This window comes from Anolis sagrei, chromosome 1, assembly GCF_037176765.1.
Source record: "Anolis sagrei isolate rAnoSag1 chromosome 1, rAnoSag1.mat, whole genome shotgun sequence".
NCBI lineage: Eukaryota > Metazoa > Chordata > Lepidosauria > Squamata > Dactyloidae > Anolis > Anolis sagrei.
The window spans coordinates 337,466,884-337,487,442 of record NC_090021.1 but is presented as its reverse complement, the minus strand read 5'-3'; the positions used below and the strand labels follow the sequence as shown (position 1 = coordinate 337,487,442).

The 20,559-nt window shown below is 42.6% G+C and overlaps 1 protein-coding gene across 2 annotated transcripts; it reads left to right on the top strand.

The window, feature by feature from the left end:
• Positions 1-61: 61 nt before the first annotated feature.
• On the top strand, positions 62-16,936 carry CGRRF1 (cell growth regulator with ring finger domain 1). 2 transcript variants are annotated; one of them, XM_060753367.2, is made up of 6 exons: positions 62-353; positions 2,478-2,617; positions 5,948-6,125; positions 9,520-9,667; positions 12,171-12,278; positions 16,152-16,936. In XM_060753367.2, exons 1-6 carry the CDS (start codon positions 97-99, stop codon positions 16,446-16,448), a joined length of 1,128 nt encoding a protein of 375 aa, XP_060609350.2. In that variant the 5' UTR covers positions 62-96; the 3' UTR covers positions 16,449-16,936. The 2 variants fall into 2 exon arrangements, with proteins under 2 accessions (XP_060609350.2, XP_067319203.1); XM_067463102.1 differs by lacking the exon at positions 62-353 and adding an exon at positions 1,121-1,642.
• The last annotated feature ends 3,623 nt before the right edge of the window (positions 16,937-20,559 follow it).

The window sequence follows — 20,559 nt, the reverse complement described above, 5'->3', positions numbered from 1 at the left end:
GAGTACAGCGGCTTCCCTGACTCTTGCTGAGCATGCGCACACAAAAGGAGCCTTGTCAAGAGCGGGAGGACAGCGGCTTCCCTCACTCTTCTGAGCATGCGCACACAAGAGGCGATCCCTGCATATGATTGGACTTCCCTCATGGCAGCGCTTTCTGCGCATGCGCGCGCACTCCATTCGGCGGTTGTCAACAAAGAGAGAGGAACAGAGCCGCGTTGGGAGCGCTGCCCGTCCGCACTTCCTTCCCCGATGGCCGCCGCCTTCCTGGTGGCCCTGTACGAATACTCGCCGCTCTTCTACATCTCCGTGGTCTTCCTCTGCTTCCTGGTCACCAGCGGGATGGTCCTGGGATGGTCAGTCGGGGAGGCGGTTTCGAACCGGGTTAAATCCACAGTGTAGACGCGCTTTTAAGTTGTGTGCTGTGTTGTGTCCTGTTCAATTGTGCGACACTGACTTTGAAAGTGGTTATTCCCCTCCAGAAACTTTGTTTTTGTGGCAGAAACTATGTTGAATGGGTTTGGACTCAAGGTGGGATGAAGTATTCATTAGCAAGCACAGAATACAGAATAGGATGTGTTATTCACCCAACGTTATTTTCCATCTTCTATGAGACCAGGGTTGAATGAAAAGTAATGCCTCCACCTACATTACTTGGCTTTGCATGGGAATATTTTAATAAATCAAACACAGAAATAATCAGGGCTGTTGTAGGTTTTTTGGGGCTATATGGCCATGGTCTGGAGGCATTCTCTCCTGACATTTCGCCAGCATCTATGGCAAGCATCCTCAGAGGTAGTCTAAGGATGCTTGCCATAGATGCAGGCGAAACGTCAGGAGAGAATGCCTCTAGAACATGGCCATGTAGCCCCAAAAAACCTACAACAACCCAGTGATTCCGGCCATGAAAGCCTTTGACAATACGCAGAAATAATCCTTAGAATGTGCTCTTTAACTACCGCTATTCCCTTTTCCACATAAGCACCAGACAATTGGATATGTATTTATTTATTTACGACATTCATATTCTGCCCTTCTCATCGCGAAGGGGACTCAGAGCGGCTTATTATTATTATAATAATAATTATTATTAACTTTATTTATACCCCGCAAAATCTCCCGAAGGACTCGATGTGGCTTACAAAGGCCAAGGCCGCCAACAACAATAACATACACATACACAATTAAAGTCATAAGCAAATAAAAACATCAAGCAAAGCATTAAACAATAAAACAATGACACAGTGACGCATTTAAAACCAAGGGCCGGGCCAAGTGTAATAGACAAAATTTAAAAGTGCTAGACTTGACAAGTGATATGTAGCGGTATTTGGAGGTCAGTGCAATGTGCAAAAAATCCTGAATCTCTAACAAAGTGCATTTGGGACTTGATGCCAGGAGTTTCCTATTCTGGAAAGGCACACTGGAACAGCCAGGTCTTCAGGCTCTTCCTAAAGACAGCCAGCGTTGGGGCTTGTCTGATGTCCTTGGGGAGAGAGTTCCAGAGTCGGGGGGCCACCACAGAGAAGGCCCTGTCCCTCGTCCCCACCAGACGCGCCTGTGACGCAGGTGGGATCGTGAGCAGGGCCTCTCCAGATGATCGAAGGGAAGGCGTGGGTTCATATATGGAGAGGCGGTCACGCAGGTAGGCGGGTCCCAAACCGTTTAGCGCTTTGTAGGTGAGCACCTGCACCTTGAATTGGGACCGGAAGATGAACGGCAGCCAATGGAGCTCCTTAAACAGGGTTACAAGATATATATACATACAATATATTATATTATTAGCATAGTACAATATCCGTATTAAATATTACTATATTGTACTATACCATTATATTGTAACATTATACAAACTACAAGAAAGGAGAAAGGAGGGAGCAAGTTTGTTGTCTGCTTCCCTGGAGACTCGGACACGAAACAATGGCATCAAACTACAAGAGAGGAGATTCCATCTGAACGTGAGGAAGAACTTCCTGACTGTGAGAGCCGTTCAGCAGTGGAACTCTCTGCCCCGGAGTGTGGTGGAGGCTCCTTCTTTGGAAGCTTTTAAACAGAGGCTGGATGGCCATCTGTCAGGGGTGATTTGAATGCAATATTCCTGCTTCTTGGCAGAAGGGGGTTGGACTGGATGGCCCATGAGGTCTCTTCCAACTCTTTGATTCTATGATTCTATGAAAGTTTTTGCAGTTTAATAAACATTTCCCATGTTTTTTAAAAATAGAACCCAGGAACAAAAATTGTGTTACTAGTGTAATAATAATGCAGTGTAAATCAGGCATGGACCAACTTGGGCCTTCCAAGTGTTTTGGACTTCAACTCTCACCGGCTGTTAGGAATTGTGGGAGTTGAAGTCCAAAACACCTGGAGAGGCCAAGCTGGCCCTTACCTGCTATACACGGAGCCTGGAGCTTTGGAAGAGAAGAAAAAGGGATGCTCAGTCATATTAACCATTGCCATTTTATCGTCACTTGTTTTTGTAGGTTTGGATGGGATGTCCCTGTGATTCTCAGAAACTCGGAAGAAACTGAATCAAGTGTGAAAGTCTCCCAGAAACAGATGCGACAAGTGAAGAATCCATTCAGTTTGGAAATCAAAAACCTCTCAGTAGCTTCAACTGCAAGTCAGTATACATGTTTATTATTTTTTGCAGTATTCAAAGGTTTGTTTCTACCTTCCCATAGCAAGCCCTGTCCCTTGGTTTATTCGTGGTAACTTTTCCTATTAAACTCTATCCACCGATAGGGCTTAGATTCAGGAGCCAGCAGCCTTGATTTGGGCATCTATTATTATTATTAGCCGTCCCCTGCCACATGTTACTATGGCCCAGACTGTGTATATGTGTTGTGTGTGTATATATGTGTGTATATGTGTGTGTATATTTGTGTATATGTGATTTATGTGGTTATGCGCATGCGTTGTCATGTAATTTTCTTTGGCTTTTTAAGTCTCTCCTGATGTGTTTTTCCATGTTTTTATGAGTGATGGTCACTCGTTGGCCTGGTAGGTGTATTGTGTTCAAATTTGGTGTCAATTTACCCAGTGGTTTTTGAGTTATGATAATCCCACAAACAAACATTACATTTTTATTTATATACTAGCTGTCCCCTGCCACGTATTGCTGTGGCCCACATGTGGGAGGTTTGGCCCAATTCTATTGTTGGTGGGGTTCGGAACGCTCTGTGATTGTAGGTGAACTATAAATCCCAGCAACTACAACTCCCAAATGTCAAGATTCTATTTCCCCCAAACTCCACCAGTGTTTACATTTGGGCATATTGAGTCTTTGTGTAGAGTTTGGTCCAGATCCATCATTGTTTGAGTCCACAGTGATCTCTGGATGTAGGTGAACTACAACTCCAAAACCAAAGGACACTGCCAACCAAACCCTACCAGTATTTTCTGTTGGTCATGGTAGAACTGTGTGCCAAGTTTGGTTCAGTTCCATCGTTGGTGGGGTTCAGAATGCACTTTGTAGGTGAACTATAAATCCCAGCAACTACAATTCCCAAATGACAAAATCATTTTTTTTTTTGAGTGAAGGACATACATTGGGTTGTTAGGTGTCTTGTGTCCAAATTTGGTGTCAATTCATCCAGTGGTTTTTGAGTTATGATAATCCCACAAACAAACAAACATTACATTTTTATTTATATAACATTATATGTTGTCGAAGGTTCAGGTTGGAATCCCTGGGTTCCAGTGAGCTCATGTACTTCTCCAAGAGATGAAATACCAACAGCTTAGAATGAAGTTTTGGTTTGCGGGAAGAAAACCTTTTTAAGAAAGCCCTGTCCCTGATCTTTTTTATCTGTTTTTGTCATTTGAATGGCTTTGAAACTTGAAAGGTTTCGAGCAGCGTTTCTCAACCTGGGGGTGGGGACCCCTGAGAGGGGTCGCGACGGGGTGTTAGAGGGGTCACCTATTGCACTCCAGAACAGGAACTAACCCCTCTGACTATAAACACCCCACACGTTGAGTGAAGGAACAATCCTTTTTATTAAAGGTTAGCAAAAAAACCAGTAGAAATAAATGTTTGTATAGATAGATAACATTCCAAAGAGTAATAAGGTATTCAAAGGCAGCCAGATAAAACAGTGTCTAAACGTAGCAATCAAAAACAATGTCCAAAAAACATGAAATTATAATCCAAGGCAATGATATCCAGACAGGAACCAAACAAGAAGCAAGAACAGACCAGACGCTGCTAGTCACCTTGAAAAGCTAGAAAAATCCATGAAGACGAGACCACTTAAACAGGGATTCCATGAGGCTTACACTTGGTTTCCAAACGATGCCTGATCTGACAAGATTTTCTACAGACAAACCTTAAATCCCAAAAACTGGTATCTCTTTCCCCCAGACTTTGACTTTAATTGACAAATTCTTTCAGATCTACGTAAACATTGGGCCTCTTGTCGATTCTGGCTAATCTCCATTCGCTGACTCTGCTTATCTGACTCCTCATTAACTCTAGCAGGTGTCAGACTGTTTTCCAAACTAGAATCTGGAGAGCTCACAGATGGAGGGAGTAAACCTTTCTCCCAAGGCCTGACAGAAGCATTCTCATGAGAATCTGCCCTTTGCACCGAAGCCTCTCTGTCAGTGTCTGCATGAAACTCATTGACCAAAGTGTCTCCATCTTGCACGTCAGAGTCAGTCCCAGCATCCCCCACATCAGAAGCAACAGGGGACTGACTTCCCTCCTCATTCTCCACATCAGAGACAGAAACATCAGGAGACTGAAACACATTCACAGGTTCAAACACAGGCTCAAGTTCAATCACAGGCTGAGTCCCAACATCACCAAAGACCATCAGAAAACATTTTCTGTTAGTCAGGGGGATTCTGTATGGGAAGTTTGGCCCAGTTCTGTCATTGGTGGGGTTCAGAATGCTCTTTGATTGTAGGTGAACTATAAATCCCAGCAACTACAACTTCCAAATGTCAAGGTCTATTTTCCCCAAACTCCACCAGTGTTCACATTTAGGCATCAGTTGGGGACCCCTCCCCCCCAACACCAACCGCCACTCTGGGCCAGAGTGAAGAGGACAGGGGACAGTTCCACCTTGTTTCCTGTGCTATGCTAATAATATAATGTAATGTAAAGTAATATAATATATTGCCTATACATATAATATTTTAATATTATAAGGTAATACAATATAACACTACTACTACTAATACGGTATTATAATTATATATTTTATATTACATGTAATACTAATAATATTACAATTTAATGCTATAGTATAATGTACTGTATGTATATATATCTTGTAAGCCGCTCTGAGTCCTCCTCTGAGAAGGGCAGCATAGAAATGTAAATAAATAAATTAATATTTGGTATTCATGCCAAATTTGGTCCTGATCCATCATTGTTTGAGTCTACAGTGCTCTACCTAGATGTAGGTGAACTACAACTCCAAAACTCAAGGTCAATGTCCACCAAACCCTTCCAGTATTTTCTGTTGGTCATGGAAGTTCTGTATGCCAATATTGGTTCAATCCCATTGTTGGCAGGGTTCAGAATACTCTTTCTAGGTGAACTATAAATCCCAGCAACTACAACTCCCAAATGACAAAATCAATCCTCCCCCAACTCCATCAGTATTCAGATTTGGGCATATTGGGTATTTGTGCCAAATTTTATGCAATGAATGAAAATCCATCCTGCATATCAGATATTTATGTGATGATTCATAACAGTAGCAAAATTACAGTTATGAAGTAGCAACAAAAATAATGTTATGGTTGGGGGTCAGCACAACATGAGGGTCAGTATTAAGGGCTCGCAGCATTAGGAAGGTTGAGAAACACTGGTTTAGATATAGTTGTCTAAAAGGATGCAATGGAAACAATGGATTCATTCTCTCTCTTGCTTTCTCTTTCTCCTTTGGATCTTTCAAATCAGCAAAATGTGTCCTAATACTGTTTGTTTTTCCTCCCCAAGGTGGCATAACGCTGTCGCTTGACTGTCTGGAAGATTGCCTCCTTACATGTTACTGGGGTTGTAGCGTGCAAAGGCTCCACGAAGCTCTGCAGATACACGCCTATCGCTTTCGAATAAAAACTCCACAAGCTTTTGAGGATGCGTTGCATAACGAATACCATTATCGTGAACAGTATTAGTATCCTTTCTCTAAATCTGGAACAGAATCCTGAACACTTCTCCTTCTTAATTATCGGAAAAGCTAGGTACCAGCCCTTATGTCTGCCAAGAATACCATATATACACATATATAAGTTGACCTTATGTATAATTGTAGAATCATTGAAAAAAGAACATTTTTTAAGATCGAGCAATTGGTGCTGTGAAATGTTATGAGGATATGTTTTTAATTGAATTATTATTATTATTATTATTATTATTATTATTATTACTACTACTACTACTATTATTAGATACACAACAAGATTAGTACACAGCAAACAAGATCACTATGCTGGCTTTTGCATTTGATCACACGTCAGACACTTCCCAAGTGTCTAGGACTGTGTGATGTATCGGCTAATAATGTGCGCAGATCTGAGGAGGGTGGCCTTTTGCAGCTGACAGATAGTGGACATCTCAGCAAGGCAAGGAAACACATCGGCCACAGTCTCCTTTAGGCTATAAACTAATTTATTCTACAACTATTTACATTAGAAGCTAAGCAGATCATAAAACTTGCTTCCTCTCCATTTGGCAGCTACATCGTGAACACAGAACATGCTGTTATCAGCATTAGTCCACACCTCCTGCATTCCAGAGTGATGTATGACATACAACGCACTACACATCCATTGCTCTCTGCCCTAAGATTTATGACCTCTCTAGGAATGCCGTTTCCCTTCATGGTACAGTTAACCCTTTCCACACAGGAATACTGTCGGCACACTGCATTACATTTTTAAACTTACAAACACACTTTGAAATCTACATTATACATCTCAAAACTCATTAACAATTTTGTCAGCACTAATTGTTTTTAAGTGCAGGCCAACGTTTTTAGGCACTGCACCCAGTGTGCCAATCACCACTGGTACCCCCATGACTGGCTTGTGCCAGAGTCTTTGCAGTTTGATCTTTAAATCCTCATATTGTGTCAGCTTTTCCAGTTGTTCCTCTTCAATCCTGTTATCGCCTGGGATTGTCACATTGACAATCCATACTTTGTTTTTTATCATGATTGTGAGATCAGGAATATTGTGCTCCAAAACTCTTGTCAGTCTGAATTCAGAAGTAGTTTTGAGTGTTCATTTGCCGTAACTTTTTCAGGCTTTTGATCCCACAGTTTTTTGTCACAGGCAGATAGTATTTATTGCATAAGTTCCAGTATGTTTGTTATTTTTATTATGCTATTATTATTTTTATTTATTCCCTGCTTTATCCCAAGGGAGACTCAAAGCAGCCTACATTAAAAATATGACCACATAATTTAAAATACACAATTATGCAAACATTAAAAGAGAATTAAACACAACAGTATATTTAAGATGCATGGTTTTAACTGTTTTATTTAATTTAACTATTTGTATGTTTTCTAGGTTTTAGACTATATATTATGCTGCTTTTACTATTAGCCGCTTTAGATCTCTTTTTTAGAGAGAGAGAGCCTGGGATGATATTGATGATGATGATGATGATGATGATGATGATAATAACAATATTCAGCTTCTAATGGCGTCAGCATTCCTTTTCCTTTTGAAAGTGCTACTAGACCTTATGACAGCAAATAGCTCAGAACTTATGATGCTCCTGTTGATGTATCCTAGAATTGCCTTGGCTTTTTTAGTTGCCACATCACACTATTGACTCAGGTGGAATCACCCTTCTGCAATTTTGAATCCACAATGTGACATCCTTTCGTATACACAAAATGCATAGGCCAATAAGCCATTCAATTGAATGGCTTATTGGCCTATGCATTTTGACTAACCCTGTATTTAAAATTGTTTATCATGTCCTCTTTCAATTTCTCCAAGCTAAGCATACCCAGATCCCATTGAACTTGGCTTCCAGACCTTCCACCACTTAGGTCAGCCTTCTCTGGACACCTTCAGTTTTGTCCATGTTCCTCTTGAATTGCTTTGCCCAGAACTGATACAGGGTTATTCCAGGTGAGAAGGTCCAGGTGACCAGACCAGAAGAGAGTGTGACTATGAGTTTTCTGGTTACATCCCGTATAGACTACTCTACGTGGAGTTGCCTCTGAAGACTGCCCGGAAGCTGCAATTAGTCCAACGGGTGGCAGCCAGATTACTAACAGGAGTGGGGTACAGGGAGCATACTACTCCTCTGTTACACCAGCTCCACTGGCTGCCAATCAGCTTCTGATCACAATTCAAAGTGCTGGTGTTGACCTATAAATCCCTAAATGACTCCAGCCCAGTTTACCTGTCCGAACAGATTCTCCCCTATGAACCATCAAGGTTGTTAAGATCTTCTGGAGGGGCCCTGCTCTCGGTCCCACCACCCTCGCAATCGCGTCTGTCAGTGGTGGCCCCTTCTCAGTGGTGCCTTCTCAGTGGTGGGCCTTCTCAGTGGTGGCCCCTCGGCTCTGGAACTCTCTCCCACTGGAGATTAGAACTGTCCTTTCCCTCCTAGAATCATAGAATCAAAGAGTTGGAAGAGACCTCATGGGCCATCCAGTCCAACCACCTGCCAAGAAGCAGGAATATTGCATTCAAATCACCCCTGACAGATGGCCATCCATCCTGACCTTTAGAAAGTTGGTGAAAATCTGGCATTTGAGGAGTGAGTCAATAACTCTTGACCACACGGATGGGAATGAATAGTGATTCGGACGACTTGGTCTTATATAATTATATGATTGTATTTTAATGTATTTTTATATCAGTGTATTATTGGGTGTGATGTTTTAAACTATTGTGTATGAATTCCTCTGTTGTAAACCGGCCCAAGTCCCTTGTTGGAGGTGAGAAGACCAGTATATAAAAATTCTAAATAAATATTTTTCTCAATCCAGACACTGTCCTTCTATTGATTCAGCCTAGTATTGCCTTGGCTTTTTTAGCTGCCACATCACTCTGTTGACTCCTGTTCTACTTGTGATTATTGGACAGCTTGGGGACCAAAATTATAGATTTTGATAAGACCCATGAATAAGTCAAGGGTCAGTAAGTCAAGGGTCATTCTATGGGCTATACCGAGAATCCACACTCAGGAAAGTCGCTATTGCCAATATTGCAATTCCCCCAAATTCCTGAGCCATTTGCAAACATAAGGCCTAGTAACACTCTCAAAAGAAAAAGCAAGACTGGAGGTGTATTTTACAGTAGATTTGCTTATGCTAAATGTATTTATTGCTAAATTATAGTCCCTGTGAATTGTCATTATTGGAGAGGAGGAAAACCACCCATTCCTCTATGCCAGGTGAAGCCAGTCTCAAAGGATGGCGCATTGGTGCCCCAACCCAAGAGTTTGATTGCGCTCTTCCTTGGCTCTTGCTTTGCTGGCACCAAAATGACATTTGTCTTCAGTTATGACTACAGAGCAAAGGTTCCTTGACACGCGCAAAGCATAAAGAAGATGGACAAAGAGGAGAAGCACTGTCAGTTACCGGCAGAGGCACAAGTCGTTGATTTTGGCCCGGTGCCTCGATCTTCGTATCCTTTGGTGGCGCTGCTGACCTTGGCAGATGAAGACAACAGAGAGATCTATGACATTGTAAGTCAATCTCTTGTCTTTTGAAACCAGAAGTAGAAAGGAATTGAACTACAGTGTTCCCTCACTTATCGCGGGGGTTACGTTCCAAGCCCGATAATACATTACAGCAAAATAAATACAAAACGACAAAAAATAACATCACAATAAAATAAGTAAAACATAAGAGTAAAATGAAACAGTGCAAAACAACAGAGTGAAAAATTAAACACAAAGACTGGGCCCAATGTATGACATAGAACAGTGTTTCTCAACCTGGGGGTCGGGACCCCTGGGGGGGGGTCGCCAAAGACAATTAGAAAACACAGTATGTTCTGATGGCCGTGGGGGTTCCGTGTGGGAAGTTTGGCCTAATTCTGTCATTGGTGGAGTTCAGAATGCTCTTTGATTATAGGTGAACTATAAATCCCAGCAACTACAACTCCCAAATGTCAAGGTCTATATTCCCCAAACCCCACCAGTGTCCACATTTGGGCATGTTGAGTATTTGTGCCAAGTTTGGTCCAGATGTATCTGGATGTAGGTGAACTACAACTCCAAAACCCAAGGTCAATGCCCACCAAGCCCTTCTAGTATTTTCTGTTGGTCTTGGGAGCTCTGTTCTCCAAGTTTGGTTCAATTCCACCCTTGGTAGAGTTCAGAATGCCCTTTGATATTGTAGGAAAACTATAAATCCCAGCAACTACAACTTCCAAATGACAAAATCAATCCTCCCCTCAACCCCACCAGTATTCAGATTTGGGTGTATTGAGTATTTGTTCGAAATGAATGAAAATACATCCTGCATATTTGATATTTACATTACGATTCATAACAGCAGCAAAATTACAGTTGTGAAGTAGCAAAGAAAATAATGTTATGGTTGGGGGTCACCACAACATAAGGAACTGTATTGAAGGGTCACGGCATTAGGAAGGTTGAGAACCACTGACATAGAATGATAAAACTCTTATGAGATAAAAAAAGAAAAAGGTATATTTGTAAAGGAGGAGCTCTTAGGGGACGGAACAGAGGAGATAGGCCTGCAAAAAAAAGGGGGGGGGTGCAATATGAGGACAACATTATGGGAGAAACAACAGGAAAGAAATAATATTGTCACTCTCCAAAGGCACATTGGAAGAGCCAAGTTTTCAAATTTTTCTTGAAGGCTGCTGAGGTGGGGACTTGTCTAATCTCACCAGGTAATGAGTTCCACAACTGGGGGGCCACAGCGGAGAAGGCTTGAATAGGAAGAGACCTTGTGAGCCATCCAGTCCAAACCCATTCTGCCAAGAAGCAGGAAATTGCATTCAAAGCCATTACATCTTTAATTTGGAGCAAATGCCTTTTGTGGTTTCAGCATAATAGTATTAATATTAAATTACATAGTATTAAATACTTCACATAGTATTAAATTTGTGGAAATTATGGCTGAAAAGCATTTAAAGTTTTTTTTAACCTGTTGCATATTGTGGTTTGGGGGTTGATTGATCTATAAAGAAAATCTATAGATTCTATATTTATGACCCCGTTCCTTTATGAGTTTCTCCCCCACAAACAATCTGCTCCATCCCTATCTCATCCTGATTTTAGTATTTTTGTATCTTAGTTTTTATTTTGCACATGTGGCCCATTCATTGTTATGTTAGAGCCCCCGGCGGCGCAGTGGGTTAAACACAATCCAAGCCCTCCCGGCAGATGACCAGCACTTTTTAATCGCCGCAGCTCAGTGCTGCAGAATCATGGGAGTTGTCATTTCGTAAGCCTTTAGTATTCCCTGTCGAAGAGTGCTGGTGCTTCACCAAACTACATTGAGTCATGGCAGTGATGTGAAACTGTATTAATTCTGTGCCCCCATTTGCGCAGTGGGTTAAACCCCTGTGCCGGCAGGACTGAAGACCGACAGGTCGCAGGTTCAAATCCGGGGAGAGGCGGATAAGCTCCCTCTATCAGCTCCAGCTTCTCATGTGGGGACATGAGAGAAGCCTCCCACAAGGATGATAAAAACATCAAATCATCCAGGCATCCCCTGGGCAACGTCTTTGCAGACGGCAATTCTCTCACACCAGAAGTGACTTGCAGTTTCTCAAGTTGCTCCTGACACGACAAAAAAATTGTTATGCTATTTTATTTTACTGTGTATGATATTGCTTAATCGTCTTCATACTCATATGTTGTATGTATTTTACTGTGTTGTTATTGTGTTTTGGTTTGATTTTATTGTAATATGCTGTTGGGCTTGGCCTCATGTAAGCCGCCCTGAGTCCCCATTGGGGAGATGGTGGCGGAGTATTAAATAAAATTTATTATTATTATTATATCAATCCAGGCTATGCCTGTTCTCGCTGCTTATTGTTATTGTTATGGTCATTTTAAAGCTAATTGTATTGTTTTAATCTGTTTCTGTAAACCGCAGCGAGCCAAATTGGGAGTAGCGGTATACAAATTGAATAAATCAATAAATAAATAAATAAATAAATAAAATATTATTATATTAACGAAAAGGTGATTTTTCCCCCTTCTATAGGTTTCTCTGGTATCTGTAATTCATGTCCCTGATGACTACTACCGGCTGTCCTGCAGGATGCTGTATCAGTATCTCCTTTTGGCCCAGGGACAATTTCATGACCTCAAGGTAAGTCATGGGCTTCATTCTTTTGTTTATTATACCTATTATTTTAACAGGGATAATTTTTTTTTTTAACACTACATCTTAAAGAGATGCCACGTTCCCCTCTCATTTTTTCTCCCTTGCAGCAAGACACTATTAAAGCTAATACAGTTTGAGAATCTGAAATGTTGGGGACTAGAAATGTTTCAGATTTCAGGGTTACAGTGTTCCCTCACTTATTGCGGGTGTTACGTTCCAGGACCACCCACGAAAAATGAAAATCAGTGAAGAAGGGACGCTATATATGTATATCGCATTCCGAGGGTGATGTTGCACCCCAGAACAGGAAACAGGGCCCTCTTGTCATTGATACACCAATGGTTTAGGAAAAATACAATCCTTTTTATTGAATGATGAATATAAAATAGATAGAAGTCCATGTCAGAGTTCAGACGATGCCCAGCGGAAGGAATGCTAGATCAGCAGACTAGTTCCTGAATTGTAGCTTGCTGTAGTAAGACGTGTCTGTTGAATGTGCTTAGTAAACTTAGTTTCCTTTGTAACTCAAAGCCTGCAGAGTCCTTATTTTACAATGAGTTGTAAAATAAGGACTCTGCACGCTTTGAGTTACAAAAGAAACTAAGTTTACTAAGCACATTCAACAGACACGTCTTACTACAGCGAGCTACAATTCAGGAACTAGTCAAAACGAAAGCCTCTTCACATCTGCTTATCTTTTCTTGCTGAGACTGGCTACTCCCTTCTGTTCCCACAAGAGCAAACCTTATCTTACTGTTCTCAAGTTCACTTAATCACAGCCTCATAGTGTAAACATTCTGCACAGCATTTCTAATTCACAGTAGCATTCATATTTGCAATACATAGAAGCACATTTAAAAAACATACATAACTAAATTAATCCTGACAGTCCAAAGGTAAAAAAGTCAAAATGAAAGCAAACAGCAATATCCAGAAAGCTTGCAGAAAATCCAAAGAAGTAATGTCCAGAAAACTCTCAATAGAAATCCATGAACAGATAATCCCCTGCTAAATCTTACTTGAAGCCAGAAATTCCCTTAGAGACCAGACCACTGGAAACTGGAAAACCCAGGAGGTTTGTATACTAAACGATGCTTGGTCTGAGGAAATCCCCCTCACAGCCACTCTTAAATCCCAAAAACTGATTCCAGCTAACTCTAATCTTTGGTTTCAGTTGTCGGATTCTCTTGGACCTACGTAAACATTGAGCCTCCCTGCGGTTCTGGCTTATCTCCAAACTGTGGCTGTTAACATTGACCCGACCAGGTGTCAAGTTATCTTGCAAGCTTGGGCCAGAAGGAGAAAGGAGTGAATTTTCTTCTCTTGATCTGACAGAAACTTTCTCATGAGAACTTGGCTTTTCCCTTGAAGCCTCTCAATCAAAGCCTGTAGGATTTTTACTGCCCAAAGTGTCTCCATCTTGAACCTCGTCCTCACTGATCACTTCAGCCTCACTATCCAAACTAGGCCCATCAACATTAACATCAACACTGGCATCAGCATTAGGCAATACAATCAGAGATTCAGGCTCAGTTTCACACACAGGCTGAGTCCCAACAGGTGAGGCAGAAGCGAGGAGAGGTTTAAAGGCACCGCACACCTTTTCTTTTCATTTTTTGCTAGCTATCTTTGCTTTGCTTTGCAATCTCTCTTGCAAAGAAACCCCCTTCCACACTCCATCATTGCCAGGAGACGGGATTAGAACGCTACTCTAGGCAACGGCACGCATTCATAAACTGGGAGGCACAAACCCACGAAACGGCGAGTCTGTGAAAAGTGAGGAAACACTGTATTTGGATTTTTGAAAATCTTTATTTGCAGCTAAGTACATAAGGGGATATCCTGGAGATGGAACTCAAGTCTGAAAACACAAAATTTATTTATGTTTCATATACATCCTGAAAGAAGGGGACATGATAGAATCCTAGAGTTGGAAGAGACCTCGTGGGCCATCCAGTCCAACCCCATTCTGCCAAGAAGCAGGAATGTTGCATTCACAGCACCCCTGACAGATGGCCATCCAGCCTCTGTTTAAAAGCTTCCAAAGAAGGAGCCTCCACCACACTCCGGGGCAGAGAGTTCCACTGATGAACGGCTCTCACAGTCAGGAAATTCTTCCTCATGTTCAGATGGAATCTCCTTTCTTGTAGTTTGAAGCCATTGTTCCGCGTCGTAGTCTCCAGGGAAGCAGAAAACAAGCTTGCTCCCTCCTCCCTGTGGCTTCCTCTCACATATTTATACTTGGCTATCATATCTCCTCTCAGCCTTCTCTTCTTCAGGCTAAACATGCCCAGTTCCCTAAGCCGCTCCTCATAGGGCTTGTTCTCCAGACCCTTGATCATTTTAATTGCCCTCCTCTGGACACCTTCTGTAGCGAACTACTGGTTATGGGGTAGAATTTAAAAATAAAAGTTAATGTTAGAACATGGCCTATATTGCAGGGTTGGAATGAGACCAGTCATTCTGTGATTCTTAAAGGGGCAGTAGCAGTAGGGGCGGAGGTAATTTACATAAGGGAATCTGATTGGTCATATTTAAATGAGCAGATGCCAGAATTTTAAAAAGGAGGGAGTTAAGGGTGACAATTGGAATTAAAAAAAACTGAACATTTTGAGAGCAAAGAGAAGTCAGTTAGAGAGAGAGAGAGAAGTCAGAGAGAGAGGGAAGAAAAAGCCGTTAGATGAGGATAAGTTAGGGGACCATGAATATAGGTCAGAAAATAAGTAAGAGTATTTAAAGAAATAGGATAGTGAGTGGAGAACAGTTGAGAGTTTGCTATTATATGATTAACAAGTGAATATTTCTATGTGTAAAAAGTCATAAGGATGAGAGTTGTCATGAAACAATGTTATATTCAACTAAGACGCTAATATATAAATGTAAACAACAAGCTTTTGTGCAAGACATCTATAAATAAACTCAGTTAATGTGGAGTTGTGTATCAGGACTGTTTTGCAAAACATTGAATAAGATTTAAAGAGAAACCCAGAGGAGTCCCAGCAGTTTTCAGAAGAGAACTGGTATAAGTTACTGGCCTGAATTTGTGACAGTGGAGAGATATAAAGGAAAGGATCTTTGCCCCCCCCCCCCCACTTAGTTTGAAGATATATTATGGGAAGAGGGCATCCCACCTTCCAGCTCTTCAATATCTCTCTTCAATTGTGGTGCCCAGAATTGGACACAATATTCCAGGTGTGGCCATGTTTAAATATTCGAAAGGCTGCCCTATTGAAGAAGGAGCAGGCTTGTTTTCTGTCTTGTCAATGGCTGGAATCACTGGGTTGCTGTGAGTTTTCTGGGCTATCTGGCCATGTTCCAGAGCATTCTCTCCTGATGTTTTGCAAAGATGGCCATCCAGCATCTGCTTTAAAACTTCCTGTTCATAGGGTTGTTGTAGGTTTTTTCGGGCTATATGGCCGTGGTCTACAGGCATTCTCTCCTGACGTTTCGTCTGCATCTGTGGCAAGCATCCTCAGAGGTAGTAACCTCACTACCTCTGAGGATGCTTGCCATAGATGTAGGCGAAACATCAGGAGAGAATTCCTCTAGAACATGGCCATATAGCCAAAAAAAACCCTACAACAACCCAGTGATTCCGGCCATGAAAGCCTTCGACAATACTATGAAGACTGTAAAACTAGGAAAAGGGGTTTATATATCTGTGGAATGACCAGGGTGGGACAAAGGACTCTTGTCAGCTGGAGCTAGGTGTGAATGTTTCATCTGATCACCTTGATTAGCATATAATGGCCTGGCAGTGCCTGGAGCCAAATTTTGTTGAGAGGTGATGAGATGTCCTTGTTTGTTTTCCTCTTCATGTTCATAATCTTTGGTTTCTCCTTTCCTCCCTGTCTCCAGCAACTCTTCATGTCTGCAAACAGCAATGCAGCAGCCCCTTTGAGCAACCCTCCCTCTGGACTGGAAGCCGAGGACCGCGTCCTGCTTGAAAAGGTCGGTCTGGTGGAGGATGAGTCGGAAACACCCGAGGAGAACAGCAAGGACTGCATCGTCTGTCAGAACCGGGCCGTCAACTGGGTACTCCTCCCGTGCCGCCACACTTGCCTCTGCAACGAGTGCGTCAGACACTTCCAGCAGTGCCCGATGTGCCGACAGTTTGTGCGGGAGTCCTTCCCCCTGAGCAGCCAGGAGGAGTGAGGATAGGAAGGGAGATGTGGGATGGATTTGTCGGAAACTTTGGACGGCGGAACCTCTGGAAACTGACATCTTTTGCATTCTGAGACGGCGGTGTTTTTCTGTTTGGTTTCTTTCCTCTTTAGAAATGACTTCCGCACTTAATACAGTCGGAAACAACACTGCGGTGGCTTCTGATGTCAGAACTCTGGTATTGTACGTTATAGAAGCCACACTGTGAACTTCCTACAAAAGGCGTCTTTCCAAACACAGAACATTTCTTGAAGAAGCTTTCTCTCGACAAAACTGACATTGGAAGGCCTTGCCGGAACACGCATTCCCGTGTGAAAAATGCTTGTGTTCCCTTAATTATTTATTACTGGTTTTCAGAAGAACCAGCCACTGGCAACAATGCACTTTAGAGCTGTAAAGTGTGCAAAAAAGAAAAGAAAGAAATATATATATGGGGCTGTGATTGCAGTTCTTCAATAGTAGTTCTTCACACTTCTGGTTTTCTTGGTCTCCTGACATTCATTTGTTTACCTTGTTTGGGGGGCTTTCTGTGTTCAGGGCCTTAGGTCCAATGAATTGATCTGTAACTGCAAGTTCAGTTCCATATTTAAACTAATGCAAAAAGAAAGAGTAATCCATCTGAACATGAGGAAGAACTTCCTGACTGTGAGAGCCGTTCAGCAGTGGAACTCTCTGCCCCGGAGTGTGGTGGAGGCTCCTTCTTTGGAAGCTTTTAAACAGGGGCTGGATGGCCATCTGTCAGGGGTGATTTGAATGCAATATTCCTGCTTCTTGGCAGAATGGGGTTGGACTGGATGGCCCATGAGGTCTCTTCCAACTCTATGATTCTATGATTCTAATCCTGAAGCAGCTGAAAAACTCAAAAATATTAATCAAGGTGCAAAACCCATTTTTATTCAGGTTGAGTATCTCTTATCCAAAATATTTGGGATCAGAAGTGTTTCAGATTTTTTAATATTTGCATATACATAATGAGATATCTTGAAGATGGGACCTATTGTTGCACTCGAGGACAGGAAAAGCTCTTTAACTTTAGACGCCACACGTTGAATAGAAAAACAATACTTTTATTGGAGATAATTAAAAAGCAGCAAAGTAAAAAAACACTTTAAAGAAATAGGTAAATCCAATTAGGTAAGAAGATAAGCAGGAACAAAATAGTCCAGGGAAAAGTTCAACAAAGTCCATGAAAACATAGAAAAACAATCCTTTTACTGGAGATAATTAAAAAGCAGCAAAGTAAAAAAGCACTTTAAAGAAATAGGTAAATCCAATTAGGTAAGAAGATAAGCAGGAACAAAGTAGTCCAGGGAAAATCTGTTCTTGTGGGTTTTTTCGGGCTATATGGCCATGTTCTAGAGGCATTTCTCCTGACGTTTCGCCTGCATCTATGGCAAGCATCCTCAGAGGTGAGGTCTGCTGGGACTGGGAAAAAAGGGGTTTATATATCTGTGGATTGACCAGGGTGGGACAAAGGGCTTTTGTAAGTTTTTCCAGTCCCAGCAGACCTCACCTCTGAGGATGCTTGCCATAGATGCAGGCGAAACGTCAGGAGAAATGCCTCTAGAACATGGCCATATAGCCCGAAAAAACCCACAAGAACTGAGTGATTCCGGCCATGAAAGCCTTCGACAATACATAGTCCAGGGAAAAGTTCAGCAAAGTCCACGAAAACCAAGTCTACACCTCTCTAATGTAATCTAGAAAACCAGGAAACTTTAATCCAAGGCATGAGTATGCAATCATAAAATCCAAGAACCAAAACCATGAAACAAGAAATACCTAAGCATGAATTTTCCAAGCTAGGCTTCCATGAAACAAGGACTAGAACGTAACTTGATTCCAAACGATGCTTCATTTGGCTACATTTCCCGTACTTGAGACTTTTATCTCCTCATTATGCTATCCCAAGCACTCAGAAATTTGTTTCACTTTAGTTGAGATTCGGGTCCGCTTCGGGTCCGGAGGCGTGTCTGAAGACCCCGGCGTGCGCACCAAAAGTCGCCTCTTCTCCTGACTTTCTCTTCAGCCATTGGGATCAAGAGAGAGAGAGAGAGACCCTCTGGCTGGAGGTATCTCCCACCTCCGCTCCCTCCTTTGTTTTTGCGCCTACCTTCAGGAAAGGTGGGCATCTCCACCTCTCTCTCTCTCTCTCTCTCTTGGTCCCAATGGCTGAGGAGAAAGGAGAAGAGGTGACTTTTGGCGCACACGCCGGGGTCTTAAGGCACGCCTCCGGACCCAAAGCGGGCCAGGCAAGGGAGCAAAGGCGGCAAGTGTGGTTACTGGGATGTATAGTTCACCTACAATCAAAGAGCATTCTGAACTCCACCAATGATGGAATTGAACCAAATATGGCACACAGAACTCCCACGACAAACAGAAAATATATATCAATTATTGGTTGGGGGGGGGCGCGCACCAAAATACTGTTTGCTTACCGTTGAAAATTACCTAGGGCCGCCTCTGGTCCTATGTGCCACGTTTGGTTGATTCCATCATTGGTGGAGTTCAGGAAGCATTTTAATTGTAGGTTAACTATAAATCCCAGCAACTACAACTCCCAAATGACAAAATTAACTTAATCCCACAAACGAAAATTACATTTTTATTTATATAGATAACTTACTGACTGTAAAGGGCTGGCTGTGGATGCCTATCTCAGTGGCTTGTTCATGGCAATCAGGCAAAAGTAAAATGACACAAAAGAGCAATGGGTTCAAATGGCAGGAGAAGAGCAGTGACCCCAAGTTTGCAAAACCTGACCCTATTGAGGAGACCTCTCATGTATGGGGTTGACTGCAATATAACAGCCCCTGATTAAAGGGCGGAGGATTGTTTGTTGATTTCTAATCACCCACCAGCCATGCTGATATGCCACAGCCTTGTTCAGCACCCCCAGCAGCGCATGCAGTTCGCCACCCCATTGTTTGCACCCTGGATGCCGCCAGCGGATCCGTCCTCTCCGTCTGCTGCTTTGTCTGAGTTAAGAACATCTATCGGGGGCTCCTCCAAACACGATCCGAGAGACTGAACTGTTAACTCCCAAACAGATGGCTCCTGCAGCGTTGGCAAAGCGCGCCTCATGTTTGCTTAATTAAGTCGCATGTCATACTGAAAACTAAAGCATGTTTGCGTGCCGTACATAAGCACCAGCGTGGAAAAATGCAGTGACAGGGAAGGGGATGCAGTCATATGCTTCATGCAAGAAGCAAGCCGGTCTGCGGGGAAAAGCAGATGATGCTCGATTCATTTATATAGTTGTTGGATTGAGTCAGGAGATGACAAGAAGCCATCATGCTTCTTGGACACAATATTGTGTCCAATTCTGGGCACCACAATTCAAGAGAGATATTGACAAGCTGGAATGTGTCCAGAGCAGGGCGACTAAAATGATCAAGGGTCTGGAGAACAAGCCCTATGAGGAGCGGCTTAAGGAGCTGGGCATGTTTAGCCTGAAGAAGAGAAGGCTGAGAGGAGATATGATAGCCATGTATAAATAGATGGATTGAAATGGATTGAGGTTCTGGTTTTGAGCCTGCCACTTTTGGACTCTCACTTGCTGAGGTGTTCCAGCGAGTGACTCTGTAGATCTTAGAAAACTATTTCTTGATTTAAGTCATTGCCGTGCTGGCTGATACCCAAACTAGGGATGAGCTGGAGATGTCTCTGCCTTGGTCCTTTCACTATTGGCTGCTGCTTCCGGCGGATGTCAGGTGGTGCAATACCGGCTAATGTATAAATACGTGAGGGGAAGTCACAGGGAGGAGGGAGCAAGCTTGTTTTCTGCTTCCCTGGAGACTTGGACGCAATGGAACAATGGCTTCAAACTACAAGAAAGGAGATTCCATCTGAACATGAGGAAGAACTTCCTGACTGTGAGAGCCGTTCAGCAGTGGAACTCTCTGCCCCGGAGTGTGGTAGAGGCTCCTTCTATGGAGGCTTTTAAACAGAGACTGGATGGCCATCTGTCGGGGGTGCTTTGAATGCAATTTTCCTGCTTCTTGGCAGAATGGGGTTGGACTGGATGGCCCAGGAGGTGTCTCTTCCAACTCTAGGATTCTATGAGTCAGATTTTTTTTCAATATGTGTCAATAGGACCGTT

Bases quoted from the DNA above. Each gene is read 5' to 3' on its own strand.
- CGRRF1 (XM_060753367.2), top strand. From the start codon at position 97: ATGCGCACACAAGAGGCGATCCCTGCATATGATTGGACTTCCCTCATG. The intron at 9,668-12,170 runs GTAAGTCAATCT...CCCCTTCTATAG, and splicing joins ACAGAGAGATCTATGACATT to GTTTCTCTGGTATCTGTAAT. The intron at 12,279-16,151 runs GTAAGTCATGGG...CCCTGTCTCCAG, and splicing joins GACAATTTCATGACCTCAAG to CAACTCTTCATGTCTGCAAA.